General features: G+C 59.4%; 5 protein-coding genes across 5 annotated transcripts; all 5 read right to left on the bottom strand.

The window, feature by feature from the left end:
- Window positions 1-838: 838 nt before the first annotated feature.
- VTJ83DRAFT_3569 (uncharacterized protein) lies at window positions 839-1,939 on the bottom strand (the record flags this gene model as incomplete). Its single annotated transcript, XM_071009961.1, has 1 exon — window positions 839-1,939. The coding sequence occupies one exon, from the start codon at window positions 1,937-1,939 to the stop codon at window positions 839-841; it is 1,101 nt and encodes a 366-aa protein (XP_070867447.1).
- A 1,301-nt stretch (window positions 1,940-3,240) lies between these two features.
- VTJ83DRAFT_3568 (uncharacterized protein) lies at window positions 3,241-4,853 on the bottom strand (the record flags this gene model as incomplete). The annotated part of the gene is made up of 3 exons (XM_071009960.1): window positions 3,241-4,075; window positions 4,252-4,479; window positions 4,774-4,853. 3 exons carry the CDS (start codon window positions 4,851-4,853, stop codon window positions 3,241-3,243), a joined length of 1,143 nt encoding a protein of 380 aa, XP_070867446.1.
- A 1,016-nt stretch (window positions 4,854-5,869) lies between these two features.
- On the bottom strand, window positions 5,870-8,095 carry VTJ83DRAFT_3567 (uncharacterized protein; the record flags this gene model as incomplete). The annotated part of the gene is made up of 4 exons (XM_071009959.1): window positions 5,870-7,014; window positions 7,111-7,715; window positions 7,781-7,877; window positions 7,972-8,095. 4 exons carry the CDS (start codon window positions 8,093-8,095, stop codon window positions 5,870-5,872), a joined length of 1,971 nt encoding a protein of 656 aa, XP_070867445.1.
- A 3,776-nt stretch (window positions 8,096-11,871) lies between these two features.
- On the bottom strand, window positions 11,872-13,752 carry VTJ83DRAFT_3566 (uncharacterized protein; the record flags this gene model as incomplete). The annotated part of the gene is made up of 1 exon (XM_071009958.1): window positions 11,872-13,752. One exon carries the CDS (start codon window positions 13,750-13,752, stop codon window positions 11,872-11,874), a length of 1,881 nt encoding a protein of 626 aa, XP_070867444.1.
- An 865-nt stretch (window positions 13,753-14,617) lies between these two features.
- On the bottom strand, window positions 14,618-15,124 carry VTJ83DRAFT_3565 (uncharacterized protein; the record flags this gene model as incomplete). The annotated part of the gene is made up of 1 exon (XM_071009957.1): window positions 14,618-15,124. One exon carries the CDS (start codon window positions 15,122-15,124, stop codon window positions 14,618-14,620), a length of 507 nt encoding a protein of 168 aa, XP_070867443.1.
- Window positions 15,125-20,142: the final 5,018 nt, after the last annotated feature.

The raw sequence follows: 20,142 nt of genomic DNA, 5'->3' as shown, positions 1-20,142 counted from the left end.
AGGATACATGGGCGGCGGCGGCGGCGGTCCCACGAGCTGGGAGGGCATGTACGACGACGTGCCGCAGCCCATGATGAACCAGGGACCGCCGGGCGGCTTTGGCGGCGGCGGCGGCGGCGGCGGCGGCCGTGGCGGTTTCCACAAGGGCAACCGCGGGCCTCCGATGCCGCAGGGTCCCGTGGACCCGGCCAACGCGCCGCCTGCCAACGCGCCGACGGGACCCAAGAACGCCGGCCGTCCCGGCGCCAACTATCGCGGAGGCGGCCGCGGTGGGAATCGCGGGTTCCATCCGTACGCCAGAGGCTAGGATCCTCGTTGAACGTCGGATGGTCGTTGAGGAACGAGATGATGAGGTGGTGGTGATGATGATGGTCTCCTTTTTTTTGTGCTGTTTGAGTTACATAGGTTTGCCTTTTTTTTTTTTCTTTTTCTTTTTCTTCACTTCGGCCTCTTTATTTCTTGCCAATTGGGGGGGCAACAGGGTCAGCAGCATGATTTGGTCTTTTACAAGAACGAGATCTCGTGAAAGGGGGAGGGAGAGAGAGAGTGTGTGTGTGTGTTTAGGTGGCGGGGTGACGCAAGGCTTGACACAGGAAACGATACCGGGGCCCAGGGATGGGGAGGAGGAGCAACAACAACGGCACGTCGAACTTGGCTGGCGCTGGCACTTTGTACAGTAACACAAACAACGCCTTTAATCTGAACCACGATGCGCATTCTTTCATCATTTAGTTATTAATGGGCCTCCGGATGCCAAGGGGGTCGATGCCGGCGGCGGGATGGAAACCGGTTCCGCTCAGCAGCGCTCCCTTCCGCCAGGTAACAGAGCTTGACTAAATTAGCTGCGGTACAGCTTGGTGAACCCCTCGGCCGGGGGCTGCAGCCAGTTCCTTTCGTCGTAGACATGGCCGTCGCCGCCTTCGATGACGTGGAAAGTGTAGATGATCCTCCCCTTCTGGCTCGTGTTCTTTTCGCTCTTGTGCAGCAGGTTCCCGTGGATCAGCACCAGTGACCCGGCCTTGACCTCCCCGGGCACGTAGCCGCGCGCCTTGTCCTGCTCTCGGCCCGCCTCCTCGCCGTACCCTTGGCCGCGCGGGAACCGCGGCCCGTCGTTGGGCACCATGATGGTCCCCTGCCCGTCGCCGTCGCTGTTGCCAAAGCCGCCTGCCTGCCCCGGCTCTGGTTCCTCCGCGGTTCCCTCTCTCGCGCTCGTCGTCGTCGTCGTCGTCGTCGTCGTCTTCGTCGCCCCCGCGGCGGACCTCCTCGCCGGCTTCTTCCTCACCAGCCTCCTCTCGACGGGCGCCCACCGGTGCGACCCGGGCAGGAAGCTCAGGCACCCGTTCTCGAGCGTCGCGTCCTCGAGGGCGTACCAAAAGCCCACGGCGCTGGGCGGGTCCGTGTACAAAAAGGTCGAGTCCTGGTGCGGCGGGACGGCGCCGCCGATCTCGGGCTGCTTGCAGATGACCATGCTCTGCAGCACGCGGGGGTCGGCGTAGCCGAGCTGGCGGGCGACGGCGGCGGGGCGGGCGCGGAGGCCGTCGACGAACCCCCGCTCGTCGCCGGGGTCCCGGGCCAGCAGGGCCGCGAAGGGCGGGGACAGGCCGTGCAGGAAGTGGCCGATCTTGTTGACGGCGCGGTGCTTGGGCCTGACCAGCCGCCCCGCGGCGTCGAAGGCGTCCTCCTCGAGGAAGAAGCGGATCTTGTCGCCCGAGGAGAGGAAGTAGTCGTCGCCGACGTGGTCGTCGCCCGTGTCGCCGCCGGTGCGGAAGCGGGTGAGCGGGTGGGTGGAAAGGTCGAGCGAGTCGAGGAGGCGGTGGGTTTCGTCGAGGAGGGCGGCGACGGTGGAAGGGGGAAGGGCGTCGGGGATGATGGCGTAGCCGTCGCGGTGGAAGGCGGCGAGCTGTTCGGGGGTGAGGCCGTCGGGCTCGGCGGTGGTCATGGTGGGCTGCGACGAAGCTTGGAGCTTGTGTGTTTGCGTGTTTGGTCTGTGGTTTCTGTGATTTTACGGTTGTGGTGTTGAGGAACTGTAAAAAGGGGAGGGGGAGGAGGGGAATGTGCTGTTCTATGTTGCGGTATCTTTAGGTTGCTCTGTTCCTTCGTTGACAATGGAGAGGGGCACCGAGAGGGGCACTAATAGGGACACTAACAGGGACACTAACAGGGGCTCCGAGAGGGGCTCGGAGAGGGGTGGCCCCCTCGCCCTGTCATGTGCCACCCACGCTTGGGGTCTCCTCGGTATTAACCAACGTTATCTTCGACTACTAGTAGAAGCACCAACTCTGTATCTTCCGTAGATAGGTAACTTGGTTCGCGTCAGCGGTTGAAGCTGGCATTCTCCAAACACCCATGACGCCAAGGGTTGTTGTAGTAGTATAGATACCCGGGGACCTGATGTCCCCTTCACCCTTCACCCTTCATTCTTCACCATGCAGCCGACGTGGTTTGTATTTCCATGCATAGCCAGAACTTGAGGAGCACTCGGAAGGAAACAAAAAGCATTGTTGCTGTAGCTATTCGGTCTGCACCGTTCTGTCTCGAGCAAGGTTTCTCTCTTCCCGTCCCAGAACGTTCGATGGTAATTACCCAACCATAGCAAGCTCTGACCAACAACATCCCCGGAAAACAAAAGGAGCGTACGAAGACAGGACACGGAAGGACAAAGGACGGCGAAATTGGCTAAGATGAAAACATATGGTATCAGGGTAATCCGAGAATCAGGGTTCCTTGACGCCACAGAAGAGAGAGGAACAGGCCAAAGAAGAAGTCTTGTCCTCGTACCAAGCGCCGGCAGCACCCAGCCGAGGGTTCGCTGGGGGCACTCGCTGAGTCGGGTAGGTAGGTAGCCAAGGAAGAAGAACGCAAAGGGGGGGGATGTAAACAAACATCGAACCCTAACGCCCGTAACGCCTCCGAAACAAAAACAAGCCCGCAACCCCCCTTCCGCAAAGGTTCCCCGAACAGCCTATGCCGCAGGCGGCCAGTCATTGGGATCTTCCAGGCCTCCTTCGATCGGTACACGTGTACACGCCTTTCCCTAGCCGAAATCAAGGCAAAAGAAGAGATATCCCACAACCACCGCCCCACACCAGCACCGGCAGCAACCCAAGATCGCCATACCGTACCCTACCCATGCCGATAGCATACCCAACCGCAACCTACCCAATCAACTAGCAGGAGAAGCTCAAGGTAACAACAAGACCGCTACCACGCGGCTCCCGCCATGTTTCGCTCTTTCCGCCCTTACTTCCTCAGCACGGCGTCATAGACGGCCGTGACGCCCGACACGGCCGTGCCGACAAGCACGCCCTTCCAGCCGCTGTACAGCGCGCTGTTGATGCGAGCCACCGACTCCTCGCCGATCAGGCCGCCCAAGGTGACGCCCTGGGCGTACACGACGTAGGTGACGATGGCCTTGGCGATGCTGAACATGAGCGGGTCGACCGCGTACTCGGTCTGCGGCTGCTGCTGCGGCGGCGCCGCCGCCGCGGCCGCGTGCCGGCCGGGAGACCGCTTGCCGCCGGGCCTGGTCGGCACCGGCGAGGACGCGGCGCCGATGCCCAGGTTGAAAAAGTAGCCCGCCAGGCTGGGCAGCAGGACCGAGGTGGTCAGCCAGGTCAGGGCGGGGCCCCAGAAGGCGGCCGTGAGCAGGGCGAACACGTCGGGGAGGTAGACGGGGTAGGTCGGGGTGCCGAGGAAGGCGATGGCGGGGATGGCGAAGGCGTAGCGGTCCGGCAGCACCTCGCGGCGCAGGTGGTAGAGCTCAAAGAGCGCGATGGCCGACACGACGCTGTGCACCGTCGACAGGAACTCGCGCGTCGACTGCGTCGCCTCGGTCAGCCCCGACTGCTGGTACAGCTCCGACACGCGCGAGCGCACGGCGACGGTGCCGCGGTCGACGGCCTGGGCCACGTCGGCGGGGGTGGCCGGCAGGGAGAGGCGCGAGGCGAGCGCCAGCGCCCGGGCCGGCGTGCGCGCGAGAGCGGTCGACATGGCCGAGTCGGCCTGCGCCGCTTGCGCCGACAGAGGCGCGTCCGAGGCGGGCTCTTCTTCGGAGGCGGCCGAGGCGGTTTCCTCACTGTTGTTTGTTGTGCAAGGGTTGGCCGGTTAGCGGAGCCAAGACACGGGGCATCTTGTATCCATGTGTATGTGTGTTTGTGTTTATCCGAAGGACGGAGGAGCGTGCGCGCGCGTGTGTGTGCGACAGAACGCGACGAGGGGAAAGAGGCGGATGGATGGATGGTCTTTGCTTACTCGGCAGCAACGGCAGGAGCTTCTTCGATGGTCTTCACCGGGACGCGACGGCGCGACGGCTTCAGGTCCAGGGCAGTGCCCGTCTCCTTCTTGATGGGCGAGCCGCCGGCCCGGGCGCGGCTCCGAAAGTAATCCGCAAAGCGCGGGTCCGCCTGGTAGTGGGTGGCATGCTCGGACAGCTTCTCGTCGATGGCGAGCTCGAGGTCGGTCTTGCGTAAACCCTCGGTGCTGCAAAGAGAAAAAAAAGACCAACGCGTTAGAATGGGCGGTCGGTCGTCGGGGATTTTGCCGTGCGCTTTGGCGACGCGTTTCTCGGCTTGGGGGGGGGCGGGCGACGGCGGCTTTTGCGCGTGCGCGCGCGCGACATGGCGATGGAGGCACGCCGAGCGCAGAACCCGCCAGCCGGCCGATGCGATGCGCCTCGGGCAAAGGCAAGGCACCACGGGGTCGCTTGGACCTTGGCCGGCCATCTACAAAGTCGCGCAGCGCACGAGAACACGGAAAAGAAACAATGACACGTACTTCTTGAGCCCTAGAACCTCTGCAAGCTCGAGGAGGTCTGATTTGCGCTGTCGCGACAGCCAGCCATTGACGCCCGACATGTTGGAGTGGGTGATGGGGAAGACGGCGAGACAAGGATGCTAGACGGATGCGATGGCGCAAAGTATGCAGATGGAGATGTAGCTGTTGGAGAAGCCTGGGCGGCTTTGGAGAAGAAGGATGATGGATGTCTCGTCCAGATCTGGACGGTGGAGGGTTACAAAGCGGAGGGGGAGGAGGGGTGGAAACCGCTGAGGCGAGGGTTGGTCGACACAGGGAAACCAACAGCGGCTTGGTTGTTTATGTTTGTGTTCCGGCGGTTGGGAGGGAGAGGGTGGGTGGTTGTCGGGTGGTAAGGTCGCTAGGCAAGGTGGTAACCAAGGTGGTAAGGCGGGTCGGCAGCTTAGGTTTGTTTGGGGGGAGGGCGGCGGGGGGGGGGGGGGGCCGCAGAGGGAGCTTCGGCCAGCGCATCTGGCGAACGCTGAACACAAAAGCGAACACAACACACAAGACTCCGCTGGAGCTGCCAGACGTTGGAGAGTGGGGGTGAGAAGCTCATGGCGCTAAACCCAAACTGACAAGGTGAGGTCATTTCCGAGAGCTGGCTCCACCCGCCAATCAACGGCCCGACAGCTTCCGTCGCTCGTTGCCCGTCCTCTTGTCACCTGTTCCATGTTTGTCCATGTCAGTCCGACGCGTCGGGCAGCCTCGTCCTCGTTTCTCTTGGAACAAGCATGATTCACGGGATCCTTGGCGCCTGAGCGGTTGGAATAGAAGGTTCCCAAATGTACTATATAGTAACAAACTGCGAAATTTCAAAGAGAGAGAACGGAAGAGAAGTACTGCGTACAGCAGACAAAACAAACAAAAAAAATGATGTACACGGTAATACATACATAGACGCCGGCATGCCTCTCGTATGCTCCGTAGAAACCACCTACATGTACGCAGTATGTACGCGCACCTACCTGCCTCTCAGTCTACTGTGTATAGCTGTATACGTGATACATATAATACGTTATCCAACCGTGTCCTCCCCCACCTGCGTCGGGTTGCCACCTTGGGTACCCCTTCTCTCTCATTGCAGCAGGGGATCGCTCACAAACCTCTCGCACCCCCTCTTCACAAACCTCACCGGCACGTACAGCCCGTGGTGCAGCTTGAGCGTCAAGATGGAGTCGGCCTTGGAAATGACGTCGCGGCTCTTGGCCTGCGCCTTGCCGTACAAGGCGCGCCGCTCCTCCGGGCCCATCGCCTCCACCGCGGCGTCCGACGCCCACTCGTCCACCGCCAGCTCGACGCTGTACCGCTGAAAGATGACGGCCAGCGCCGCCGCCATCTCCACCATGGCGATGCGCCGCCCCAGGCACGACCTCGGCCCGTCGCTAAAGGGCAGGTAGCTCCCGCGCACCGGCCGGAACAGCGCCGCGCTGACGTCGCTGCCCTGGAACCCGCCGTAGTCGCCGCGGTCCACGATGCCGTCGTCGTCCTCCTTGCTGGGGGCCTCCCCGCCCGGGGCCTGCCGGAACCACCGCTCCGGCAAAAAGTCGTCCAGGTCCGTCTCGCTCCCGCTCCGCCCGCTCGGGCGCGTCGGCCACCACCGCGGGTTCCGGTGCGCGCTCACCGCCAGGATGGTGCACTTGAGCCCCGCCGGCATGACGTGGGCGCGCCCGTCGACGTTGGCCGTCTGGTCCGTGTCGTGCGTCACCACCTTGGGGATCCCCGTGACGGGCGGCATCAGCCGGAGCGTCTCGTTGATGCAGGCGCCCACGTGCGACGCCAGGAGAGGGCCGATGCTGCGCTCGTAGTCCCACGCCGACGGGTCGGCGCCGCCGAACAGGCCGTCGACGTCGCGCTGCAGGCACCGCTGCGCGGCCGGGTTGTTGGCCAGCTCGAGGAGGGCAAAGTGCAGCGTGTTGGCCGTGGTCTCGTGGCCGGCCACGATCATGATGAAGGCGTTGCCAACGATCTCCGCGTCCGTGAGCTGGAAGCCTGTGCTGCTGCTGCTGCTGCTGCCGCCGCCGCCGCTGATCTTCCCCTCGGCCCTCGCCATCTTCTCGCTGTACTTGGATCGCACCAGCTGACCCATGATGTCCATGCCGTCGCGGGGCTCGCCGCCGCGCTTCGCCTCCTCCATCTTATCCTTCAGGAACTCGTCCATGTACTTCAAAAAGTTACGCTTGGCCTTGTAAGCTTCCTTGGCGAACCGGAAGGGGAGAAGGCCTGGATTGGGGTCAGAATGCGATCGTCGGGTCATCTCCTTCTTCTACCGCGAAAGAAGAAGAGGGGAGGGAGGGAGGGGTGGGGCAGCCCACGTACCCAGCAGCGTCTCGTTGAAGATGAGAATGGCGACGATGCGTTGCAGGGTCAGCTCGACCGAGTCGGCAAACGTCAGCGTATGGCCCGGCGGGGGTTCCAAGCTTCCGTACTTGGCCAGCTTGGGGTCGACGTCGTCGGGCATGGTCTGGCCGGGCCAGAGCAGGCGCAGGCCGAAGCCCACGTAGCCGATGATGTTGAGCGCCCACCGCATGGTGTCGTGCTCGAGCGTCTTGATGGTCCCGGTCGTGCCGGCGCGCTCGCCATCGGCGCCGAACCACCTCCCGAGAAGGCCCCGCGTCTGGCCGATGGCTTCGGCGAACGTGTGGGCGGCGTTCTTCTCGTTGAAGCTGGCGCTGGTCACCTTGCGGTGCAAGCGCCAGAGAGCCCCCTCGGTCGTGAGCACGTTCCGGCCAAACATTTCGAGCACGCCGTACACCGAGACATCCTTGGGGAAGATCTCACGGCGCTGCGTCAGCTGGTGGATCAGCCCGGCGTGCTCCGTGAAGAGGATGAGGTCGCCGGGCGACGCGACCACAAACGTCTCGGTTCCCAAGCGCCGAAAGTGCTCTTGCTTGGTGGCATACCCCCATTCGGGGAGCACAACGCTGGGTGGGTGTCAGCAGCCGTCCAACCAGGGCTCGGGACGATGCGGCAAACGACAACGACGTACAACAGCCAATTGTCCCACAGCGACCGCGGAAGCAGCTTGATCAAAGGCACCCAGATGAAAAAGCTAAGCTGCCAGACGAGGTTGTAGGGCGAGACAGCTGGTCACGGAAGCGTAAGAAAGCTGGACATGTGCGAGGCACGGGGTGGAGGGTGGGAAGACGTTTCCGGTGGGGACAGGCCATCTGGACTCACGGGAGACAATGTAGACGAAGCCCGTCTTGCGCGCCTTCGCAATGTTCTTGCGCAGACCGGCAACATACGTGTAGACGACGACCGCCAAGGCGGCGCCGACGGCCGCGAGCACGGCGAAAGCCATGAGTGAAGCGCGGGAACGCAGCGAGGGAGGCCGCAACGGTCGCGCCGATGTCTCTCTTTCTCTTTGGTCCCGTCGCTCTCTCAACCCCAGCTTGCCTATGTAGGTCGTTCTCCGTCTTTGGGGGAAGATGTGAAAGTTGAGTTCGAGCAAGTCGTCCGAGGTAACAGAAGAAAGGGTGACAGCTTGGGGGAACCCCGGCGCCGTGGGGAGGACGGCTCGGCTCTGGAACGGACCCTGAGGTTACGTCCAGCGAAGATCCGGAATGTTGCCAACAAGCTGCCCAACACCCTCGCAGACAAACACACAGCTTCAGGGATTCGGGAAAGGGGAGGGAGGAATCGTGACAAGGGGAGGGGAACCGATCCCGGAGGAGAGGAACATGTGCTCTTCAAAGCCGTCTTGCCAGCCACCAGAGCCGCCCACCGCCGTCCAAGATTGAAACGTTCATCCGTTATCGCCAAGGGGTTGCAACCATGGAATTACGCCCGTTCTGATCCCTATTCTGCACCAAGATCCACGAAGGGGGGGGCGCCAGGAGCACCAAGAGGTTGACACTAGTTAAAACTGGGGTTCCGAAGCCCAAAGCTTCCATGGGGTCCTTGCGTCGCCCGCGGGCAAGATCTGAAACCGAATGGTGCGGGATGGTGCGGACGCTGGAACTTTCGGACAGGGCGGCCAGTCATTGGCTGTAATGGACTCCCACCCGCATCCGCCTCCTGCTGGGCGGGTACGTACTATCTACGGAGAGCCCCCGAGCCGAAGCTAGCATCACGTTACTGCGGCCGTTCTGCAGCTTGGTCCACTCCCCATCAGGGTTGGCAGGTTCCACGCTGCGTGGACGCCAAGCCGGAAGCCAATCTCGACCGACAGCCAACAATTGGATTTCTTCCCAAGAAAGTTCCTGCCAAGGCTGCCCTCCCCCGTCAGGTCCTACACAGTAGATGCAGGATGATGATGATGATGATTCCACACACATCAAGACCCGACCGGCTGCATATGTAGTGTACCACAAAAACCTTACCTACCTTACCTAGGCATGGTGCATTTTTTCTTTTCTTTTCTTTTTTTTTTTTTTTTGGAGGCGTGGACCCGTCTTCAACATCCCTTGATATCTACCAAGTACATATGTCTCTTGAACAAAATCGTTCTTGCTTCGGGCTTTGGGTCCGTTTCGGGTCCGTTTCGGGTCCGCGAGAGAGAGAGAGAGAGAGAGAGAGAGAAAGAGAGAACGCTGGCCGCAGTACACCGGAAGCAGCCTTCAGGTTGTTCGCCTCTGGTGTAAGCCAACGAGGCAGCACCGTCCAGTCCAGCAGGACGGACAGAGGTTATGGTAGCCCATCTTTCTTCCCTCCCCATCCCCTCCTTGGGTGGCAAATGGGTAAATAGACAGACAGACCATCAAGGGCACATCTCTGTATCTCCCTGGGGCGTAGATCGCCGTCTGCCACGGTCCCAGACGCGTCAAACAAACCCCACATGACATCAGCCGTCTTCGTTTCCCTCCACCTCCGTCCCTCCCGCGGCAGGTTCCGATCAACTCGGATCGTCAATGATGGGACCAGGCTGCTGCTCCCCCCCTCACCCCCCTCCACTTGCAATAGCGGCGCGTGGCGAAGGTCTAGATGTGTCTAGATCGACCGGCCACGAAATCAAAACACCCCCCCAATTCCGATGACGATAGCTGACGGAGGCTTCTCCCGAGGGGCAAACTCCCCGGGATGGAGGATGTCTGCCGCTCTGGGTGCCGGGGGATGATGCCTGCCTGCCTGCCATAGGATCCGGAGGCGATTGCGGCCACCCTTGCCGTGAGCGGAACGATCGTCCTGACTGCAGATGCCGTGTCAATCACACGGGCATCGTGAAGGACGCTATGACTCGATCAAGGGGACGGCTTCGCCCGCCCCCGCCGCACAGTGTTTCCCGCACATCCCTATCATCTCAACTCCCCCGCTAGCTAGAGGGCACTGCCGAGAGGAGGCATCTGCTGCGTAGCGCGTGGCACGGGCTTTCAAGAGACCACGATGGTTTGTCGAAAGAAGGGCCGATGCTTACCTGAGCGTTTCTGTATTGGCTGCAGAGATTGCGTGAGCGTGGCAAGGACCTGGTGAGCTTTTGCGCGCTCTCGAACGGCTTCCAGCCACGTCACGGGCGAGCTCGATGTCGCCTTTCGCCTTCGACCGAGAGCATACGTCAAGTGGCTCAAGATATTCACACCGCTGGCTTTCGAGACGCCGTTCTCGGGTATCGAGCTGACCAGGAAGAGACCTGACGATCCTCTGTCCGCTCAGAACGCAAGTAGACCTTGGTACAGGAGTGTGGTCTTGCATTGGCGATGCTCGGCCCGCCCAGCTCATGCTAGAAGAAGAATACCAAGAATGTTGTTGGTTCCCCAAGTACATAGGTAGGTAGGTAAGTATCTAGGCTGTGAGGACTCGCTGCTCCCTAGGGATCCGACTGACAGTCTTGCCGCCTTGGAAACATCATCCTGAACTCCTTCATCATCCGCTAGAATCGCTGCCATCAACACCGCCATCATCACCATTACCGCGACGCCACGCCCATCTGTCCCATCGGATAAAAAAAAATAAGCTCCCCTACCGCCCGACTACCTTGGACACAACCATACCAGAGTCACGAACACCCGACCGAGTAGGCAAGGAAGCAACAGCAAAGTCAACGCAGGAAGCACAGACACAAGTCACACGCAGACGAAGAGATAATACAAAGCACACAGAGCTAGCAAAATCCCAATGTAATTTGCGATTAAAATACACACCTTCCCGATTGTCGAGCGGCCGGTGGCATGTGACTACCAGGACGCACCAGAGCCGCCGCCGCCACATGACCGACACCTCGGGAAGTATACAAAATGTTGATACATGAATGCAGAGACAAAAAGGTAAAAAAGAAAAAAAAAATCTACGCATCAGAAACCGGCCGCCAGTGAGCTCGAGCTCAACCCGAAAAAGAGAGAAAAACAAAAACAAAATAAGCAACGCCACCCCAACCAACTCCAGTTCCCCATTCTGTGACCCTGTCCTGTCCTGTGCACCCGTGAGGTCATGTTCTGTAAACCGTACAAAGCATTTCGATGTTCCCTTGTCCCCTTTGTCCCCTGGTCCGGTTTTTTCCCCCCTCCCCGTGCCTGGTATAAGAACCATATTCCGATGATGTCCTTCGTGCGCCGCTTCGAATCTCATGTCTCCCCTGGTTGCCGAAAGAATGAAACAGGAAAAAAAAAAAAAAAAGAAAACCCCCGATGGCTCCGGTGGCCTGTCCGGACGCGCTCTTGGGACGAGGAGGAGGAGGAGGAGGAGGCGTTTGGATCGACCCGAGCGGCTGTTAAGAATGAGTCGCGATCCGAGGGGCGAGAAGAAAATGAAGAGACGACCTGCGCAGTTCCGGTGCGATCATGGTGAAAAAGATTCGAGAACGAACAGAAGATAGAGCGGGAAATAAAATGTAAAGGGAAGTTTGTCACTGGCCCGATCGCCCATGGGGGTATCTGAAAGAAGAAAAAAAAAGGGATGTTGTTCCTGCTGATATCGAGGGTGCTGCTGCTGAAATCCGCCCGATGGAGGGAGGTGTGGTCGAGACGAAATAGCGAAGGGAAGCGTTTTTCTCCTTTTTTTTTTCGCGTTGTTATGTCGTTTTAACCTTTTTTTCTCGGGCTTTTCTTCCATCTCTGTCGAATGTGTGGTGTTGTACGGTGTTCAGCACATGGAGCAGTGTGATTCATGTCTCCGCCTGCCCTTGGGAGATTCATCTGCTCGCCCTTAGCGGCGGGGAGCAGCCTGGTACGGGTCGTATGGCTCCGCTGCGCTGCCAGCGCCCTGGCTGGCCGCCGGGGTTTGGTTGGAGGCATATTGAAGACCGGCAAAGCGAGGATCGGCCAGATGAGCATCGGCGTACTCGGCCGTGCGCTGGTCGGTGTACCCGGTCGTCCGAGGGTCAGCATACTCGGCGGCGCGCGGGATGGAGTCGGTCGTGTTGGCAGGGCCGACGGCGGCGGACATGCCGTTGCTGCCGCCGTACTGGTAACGAGAGTCCGACTCGCCGTACATCATGGAGGTCGAAGTCGGAGCCGACGGGGCCATCGCCGCAGGGGCCATGGGGCTGTGGGCACGCGAGCCACGGGCCATCATGAACGAGGCCGGCATGCTGAGGCTCTTGCTGTGCTTAGCAACGTGAGCCGGAGGCGGGCCGCCAAGAGGAGCCCCGGTCGAGGTGGTGGCGGGCGAAGGGTAGGCGTAACCCGTGTTGCCGGAGAAGCCGGACGTGACCTGGGCCTGTTGGGCCTGCTGCTGACGCTGGCGGGCGTCGTAGTTGGGATCCCAGTAGCCGTTTTGAGCGTAGCCGTTGCCCACAAAGCCACCAGAGCGGTCGGTATCGCGACCGGCGACTGGGTACTGGCTGTAGCTCGAGTACGTATCGGCGGTCGCGGCATTGTAGGTGGCAGGATAGCTAAACTGCGGCTGGTGATAGGCGCCGCCGCCCCAGGAGCGGGTGGGACGGTGGCCGCGAGCGAAGTCGTGAGGAGCAGAGCCCTGAGAAACAGCGCCGGGCCAGGTATTGGCAACCGGGTAGAGCGGACGAGGCAGCTGGCTGCCATAGGCGTAGCGCTCGTCGGCGAGAGGTGCAGAGGGCTGAAGGATGGTGGGGTTCGAGCGATAGGCAAGCTGAGCGCCCGGGGTCAGAGGGTTCGGGCCGGCGGCGCTCTGGCGACGTTTGCCCCGCTGGCCCGCCTGCTGCGCCGGCGCCGCCTTGGGGTCGGGGTTCCGACGCGACCTGGCACGCTTGTTGTTGGGCTTGGCGCGCTCGCCGGTGATGGTGGGAAGAATCTCGATGTCGGGGAACCGCATCATGCGGTCGTTCTTGAGGGCGTTGAAGATGCGGAGCAGCACGTCCACGATCTCGACGGCCGTCTTGCCAGTGCCGCATGCCTGCTCCAGCCAGGCCGGCATGGTGGCCTCCTCGGGGACGGGGCCCTCCGAATCGTCATCCGAGTCGCTGTCCCCGTCGGCCGACTCGCTCGCCTTGCGTTTTTTGTTCTGAAGGCGCAGCTGCTCACGACGACGAGGCGCCAGGGTATAGTCGGTGATGACGCCATTTTCGGGCGTCTCGAGGTCCTGGTTGCTATTGCTCCAGGCCTCAAGGCGGAGAACCTGGCTAATGACGAGCTTCGTGAGCTTGACATTGTACTCGTGGTTGTTCCTGTAACGACCGCGCTGGTAGTGCTTGCGGCACATGAAGAGCCAGACGTCTTCGGGGATGCTGCGGGTGCAATTCTTGTTGCGGCCAAAGATGTGCGACATGGCCTTGCGCCAGTCGACCTTTGACGGATCCTTGTCGGCCGAGATGTGGCACATGCCCTCCATCCAGCGGCAGACCTTGACGGAGCGGATGTTGATCTCGTTCGCCAGCTCGCCGTCGTCATCATAGACCCGTCCGATGGTCATGGTGCGGAGCTCAGGGCCGATGCGAAGAGGCGCGGTCGGGAGGGGCTGGGCCGCCTCGAAAGTGAAGTTGAAATTCGAAGTCATGGCCGAAGGCTCCTCCGGAGTGGGCACCGATGCGCAAGACTCTGCCGTCGAAGTCGACTGAGCGCGCGGATCGGACGCGGCCTGGGCATCGATAAAGGAAGAAGGACTGGCCATCTCGTTAGTGAACGAGTTGATGATGAGGATTTGGCTGGAAGGATGGAGTGAGGATGGGAAATGAGTGAGTTGAGTAGAGATCGAGTATAAGTAGAAAGAATCTGGCGAGTTGGGTTGATCGCCAACGAGGCACAATGGCCACTTCATGGAAGTGAGTTGTTCCAGCAAGCAAGGAAGTGGGGCTAGGCACTTTCGACAATAGCAAAGCCATTGTCTGTAAGGTGGTAGGGCTTTCGTGTTTTTGGTTGTGTGCCATTGTTGTTGTGAGGGTGTGGCTCGGTCGGGAGGGTCTTGTCTGATGTTGATAGGGTTTGTGGTCCGGGCCACGCAGAGAGTCCCTCCCTCGGCCGGCGCCAAGGACCCGGAGGACCCGGGGCTGAGTGGGGCGCCATGGTGCTGGCCAGGCCCGGACAGCCCGCCGAAAGAAAGTGGGGTGTCCGGAGGACCTCGCCGCGCCAAGACCCGGGCTAGCAGAGCTTGGCAAGGAACCTGCCCAATCCAGCGACCTGCAGGCCCAGGTCTCTGCGGAACTTTCCGCAGCTCACCCTCTCAAGGTTTGCGGCTTTTGGGGGAAGAGTGTTGGGGAGCCACTGAAGAAAAGGAAAAGCGAGGCTTGAGATGGAGTCATGAGCGTAGGGTGATGTAATTGTGACATCGGCGTGCTTTCGACTGGGGAGGATGAAAAAGCAGGGAATGGTTGGGGGGTATCGGGTTGAAAATGGTGATTCCTCTCATCCTCCCGAAGTGATCTGACCGAAGAGGAGACGGTGTTCGATGACGACCATGTGAATTTCAGTCGCAGGTTGTGCTCGACTGGTAGATTCGACGAGATAGGAAAACAAAACGGCCGTTTCGTTGTAGGTACTCACCTATTGGGTCCGTTGCTCGCGGTTGGGCGTCGCATGAGCGGCATGACCGCGTCCGTGGGAGACTCGGCGCGGTCCATGTCCTCCACGACCAGGTTCGAGACCCGGTCGCAGAGATGTTGAGATGCAGGAACGGCGGTCGGGTCTGCGCCGTGGCGGCCAGAGGGGTCAACAGGGTCGGCCATCGCTCCGGCGACCCTCGCGGTGGTGATGAGCGGGTTGAGCTTGAAAGTCTCGTTCAGGTTTTCAGAAAAGACGAAGTGGTCGGTCGATGGGGTTTCTGGGTTGGTCGCTGCTGAGGATTTTCTCGAGTGCGATCCAAACCAAGTTGTTGAAGAAGAGGTGAAAGATGCGGCGGAAGATCCGGAGTGCGAGTATTTATGTCTTAAAATTGAGCTTCCCGGAGAATCATATTCGGTTGGTTCTGGACTTTGAACCATTGAACCCGCGCTTGAATAGGCCGACTCTTCAGCAGACCTATTCAGCATGCGATCAAAACCCAACATCCTGCCTATTGATTGGTTAGCTCGTGGTAAGGCTTGGGCTTCGGCGGAGGGCTCCCAGAAGACAACAACAATAACAAAACAACAAACGCAAAGGTGACGTAAACACTGCGTGGGAGGAGGCAGAGAACACCATCTGAACCCAGGCTCAACCAAAGAATTCGGATAGAGGGTGCTTCATCCCAATTTCGAGCGGACGGCACGGGATGGACAGGAGGGCGTCTTAGCGCCGACCGAGTCCGGTAACGATGCTGAGGAGGATATATGACAAAGGGTAAGTGAAGGAGATATCAACCTACCCATCTTGCGATTCGTCAGGCCGGATTCAAAAAGCTTCCACGAAGATGTTGTGTCACCATATGAGACCGAAAGAAGAAGAAAAAAAAAAAAAAGACAAGGAACCAGCCTAGCCACGAGACAAAGGGAAGCAAAATCGTGGAGTGATGGACTGCAGAGGAGGTCGGCAGGGACGGATGGATTTAATGTCTCTGTTTCGGAAACCCTAGTGCACGAATCAGAAATACATCTTGGGGACTTGGGGACATCCGCAGACAACCTTGTTAAGGCTGCATCTCTCTGCCGGGGCCCCAGCCTGGGTGGTCAAGCTATCCAGGGTAGTCCCCCACGGACTCTACAGGTTCCGATGCCACTAGCACACACTGTGACTCCAGACCAGGACCGGGATCCAGGATCGAAGGGGGGGGGGGGGGGGGGGGTCCGGCTTACTGGCTCCAGTCATTGTCGCGACGCGGGCAAGGTGGAGATGGGGGAGGGGGGTGTGAATGAGGGGCAAGGGAAGGGGTGACGTTGGGGTAAGAGAGGCGTTGACAGATCGACCTTGTCACCCAAACGGAGAGAGTTGAATGGCTTTTCGAATCCTGGAGACTGCTACGCCCCTAAACGACGCAGGATGCTACAAAAAAAAAGAGACCGATGCAACCTCGACGGATGCTTTGTTGATGAGCGTGGACCGAAGACAGTCTGAACAAGAGCATCAGATCCAGATCGTCTAAACCCGGCCCGTCACTTGTCAGGACGGGTGTGATCTGGCCGTCGGGTTTCTCGCCCTTTTTGCCTCTTGACGTGAAGGGAAACCCTCGCCAGGGCCTTGGTTGCCGTTACATGGCAAAAAGGCTCATCCTTGATGACGGAGAAGACGCATGTGAAGAGGCGGATAAGAAAACAACATCGATCGAAGCGCAGGGGATTGCAGCACAGGACGGTGGAAGTCCTGGGGATCACCATGGCACGCCTGGCGTGGACGTATTCAACAGGTGGGACACGGTGGGCGAAAGTCGAATGCAGCGCTGGGGGGTTTCTGTGCGAAGCTTAGTATGAAAGGTAACTGGGGCCTAGGAGCTTGACGTCAAACGCCATGCGACTCTGGAAAGTCCAGGATCCGGTGAAGGGGAAAGGTGCTGAAGCGGCCAGTGGCAGCGATCACTGTCAGTGCCCTCCAGTGTCAGTGTCAGTGCCACAGCCTAGCGCCTGCAACCTTGTGCCAACCCAACCATTCGCACCTTGCAAGCGGCGGATGAGGCGCAGCAGCCGAGAGGATCGACGAAGATGAAACAATCTCTTGGAGCGGGCCCACGATGAATAGCACCCTAGGTAGTGTAAGGGGAGCAGCAAGTCGGAGAAAAAAAAATGCATGTCAAGTTCTCTGCCTGTGGACTCGCCATGCAGAAGCTCTGGTGGCCGCCTGTTTGACTGGAGACCACCTATGGCGACCCGACCTCCCGGTTGGTTGTCCGTCCGTCGGGAGCCACCTCGAGAGCCGCCATCCCGCAGCCAGGAGACCCCGGTTGCAAGTCCGAAAAGGCTATTGTGTGATGAGCAACATGGGAATCGCATGAACGGAAACATACATAGGTTTCGAAGATCCCAAATCACATATCCTCTCCTAGAAACCTATCGCCAGATGAGATGCCCAGAATGAAAAAAAAAAAAAAAAAAGTTAAGAGTTCTGGAGGAAGACGGGTTTGCCGTGTTAGGACCATGGGCAGGCTCAATGTTTGGGACCGGGCAGATCCCGCACAAGCGAGTGCTTGGCGCCCGCCGGATGTAACACAAGATCGATGGCACTCGGGTAGTTAGTGTATCGTAGTACAAGTCATCATCTTTGCAACATCTTCCATCACCATGCCGGCGCATCTTTTGGACGTGGTGGAAACGCCATTTCAAACCTTCAAAGAGAGTATCCATAGACATGAATTCCTATCATTCTGAAGCCGGCGCTTCCATATGCACCCAAACATTTCTGCGCGACCCGGCATCAGGAGGTAGCTGACGTGAAGCTGGGACACCATCACCAACACCCTAACCGTTTCACGCCGAAATGCTTGGCGTCCCCACAGAGAGCGTTTGGCCTCGTAGATCGCTCCATCTGAAACCAAACTCTCCGAAAAGATTCCAAATAAAACTCCTCCTGACAGCCCTGGGAGCTCTGCGGGCCCCTGGTCTAACTGAGGATGGCATCGCCCACGTTCTCGACCTAGCTCCCAGTGTGTGGTGTAAACGCATGAATTGGGCTCGGGGAGGGGATCCGAGATCTTCGCAACTCCTGCCCTGGCTTCGTGGGAAACGAGGTGCCCTGAGATGCCCGGGATGCGGTGCCCTGGGAGCCCCTCAGGTAGGTACCGTACCGTATCGTACCGTACCGAAATGCCCTGCTGCCACACTAAAAATGGAAGAGCCGCCATGTTTCAGAGGGCGTCGGAGCTCTCCCCGGTCGTGAGGCTTGGCCGCGAACCTCTTTCCATTTTTGCGTTCAAGATCTGGGTTGACAAATGCCAAATCCTCACAAGATCAGACGGTGCTATCTGAAGCGATGCTCTACACTGCACAAAACGATGCGGCGGCAGCCATTCGGGAGTTGGGGTTTGGATAGCCAGATGTGACGACGGTGCAACTTGGCCGGAGCGAGCTCCGAGCCAGAGGGCTTCTGACATTGGGGCTCTGCCGGGCTTCACGTCAGGGTTGGCCATGGACCGTTGAACTCTCGCGTGATCACGATCGTCCCCGGGGCCATGTTTACCAGGAAACAAACAACCAGCAGTATCGTTCATCTCTGATCGCCATAGAAACGAAGCGGCCTTTTTCTATTTTAATCGCATTGAACTCGACGATCAGATCGTCCGTATGGTGTAGCAAAGGTGCTGTGAGGTGTTGAGACGATGGCCAGTCACCCGTCTCCACGAACCTGCCCCTATTGTTCGTTTCATGTTTAGTTTTCGGCTCTTGTGGTTGAGGGAGCCAGCCCGACTCCATTCGCACTCTCGCATGAGCAATCTTGGGGCAGGGATCTTGAAATGGTGAAACGGAACGGCCAGCCCGACGTTTCGGGGGGAGACGACACCACGGCCACAGAACGATGATCGATGCCATCGAAGATCAGGCCCGGCCTCGAAACGCGGGATCTGGGATATGGTATCGGGTTATGCCGCAGACAGTTCAAAGAGGTCGGGACTGCTTGGCGGGATACATGGCGTGGCGCAAAAGCCATGAAGATGGGCTCCCTCACAACCTAATGCCACATGCTTCCGAAGCTTCTTCGTGACGGGCAGGGCTGGGACGAGGCGACAAAAGACAGCCTAGTCATCGCCGAAAACCGACAGTAACGGCGGATTCAGGCGAACGGCAAAGCAACGCACACACCTGACCACTCTGCAGGGACGATCAAAGACCGGCCCTGGCATCACAAAGCCAAGTGTAACGCAGACTTCGTGTGCTCCCGTTGCCTGATGGCGGTACGAAGATGGCTGCTCCCCCACAATCTTCCCGGCTCAGTAACAAAGATCTCGACTTTTGCAATCCTGAACATAACCACGCCGATCGCGAAGCTCACAAGGCATGAGGCAGAAGGGGAGGCACGGTCGCTTACGGCACCGCCGCGGTCCCAAAACGCTGATTCTTGCCCCCGACAGGCCGAGGCGTTGGGTTCGCGATCGGACTTGACAAAACTGGCCGTTGGCCACGAGAACGCGGTAGAAGGCTGCGGAGGCCAAAAAGGACGACCCAAAGCGGACAGAAGGCAAACCCTAGGGATGTTGTCTTGCTCGTTTTCGCGGTGTTCTGCTCACCAAGAATCCATGACATAGCACGAGTCCAGCAAGGCCTGCCCCGGACCGATTCGATGGTGACATGGCCCACTACAGCAGCTCGATCCTATCGATCTAGGCCTTCCCGATCTAGGCAACAACAGCCCATTTTTTTTCCCTTGTTATAAAAAATAGAATAGTTAGCGTCAAAGCTCACGGCCGGCGCGGGAAGCCAACGGCGCCCCGTTGCCGCACGCCACATTGGACGTCCGGCAACGGACGCCCGGAGCCGTGCCGGAGCGCGCTCGAACTCCTCGCGGCACGACGGCCAGGCACCAGCAGAAGGGCTCATCGATGGATCCTTCTCATCCTCGATCTCACCACATTAGGTGGATGAGATGAGCCGCACCGCACTCGCGGGATCGCGAACCCAACACGCAAGGCCAGCTAGCGGCAGGGCACGGCGCAGCACCCGCCGCCGCGGACCACGATCCAGAATCCCAAAAGGAAGAAAGCTTTGCAGCGCTAAACCGTGAAGGTCATAGCAGAGGGTTGCTCCGCTTTTGGCTATTTTGACCCGCGATCACTTACACGCCACAGCCCCGATCCGTCGATGTAAGTACCGTAAGCTTGTACCAAGCCAGTCGTAAGCACGCCGGATCAGGTAACGAAACGCCACTACCTGCACAGTATTATGTAGGTACGTCACCGGAAGCTGCAAGCTGTGTAAAATACCGGTCGTAACGGTTTTTTTTCCCTTCATGGTTGGGATGTTCTTTGTTGCATGCAGAGCCCAACAACCTAACCACTCAACATGCTGCCGCGAAGGCCGCCACCATCTTGACTGATTCAGGTCCGGCCTGCCTCTCCACGCGACCGCACCCAGCCCGTTGGTACCGGTCCCGGACGGCCACCCCTACTCACCAAATGAGCAAGTTTTCTCTTCTCAGTACCAAATCACAAAGCTCGAATTACCACGAC

This window comes from Remersonia thermophila, chromosome 3 (assembly GCF_042764415.1).
Source record: "Remersonia thermophila strain ATCC 22073 chromosome 3, whole genome shotgun sequence".
Lineage (NCBI taxonomy): Eukaryota > Fungi > Ascomycota > Sordariomycetes > Sordariales > Chaetomiaceae > Remersonia > Remersonia thermophila.
The sequence above is the reverse complement of the archived record's forward strand: the minus strand, read 5'-3'. Positions and strand labels throughout refer to the sequence as shown.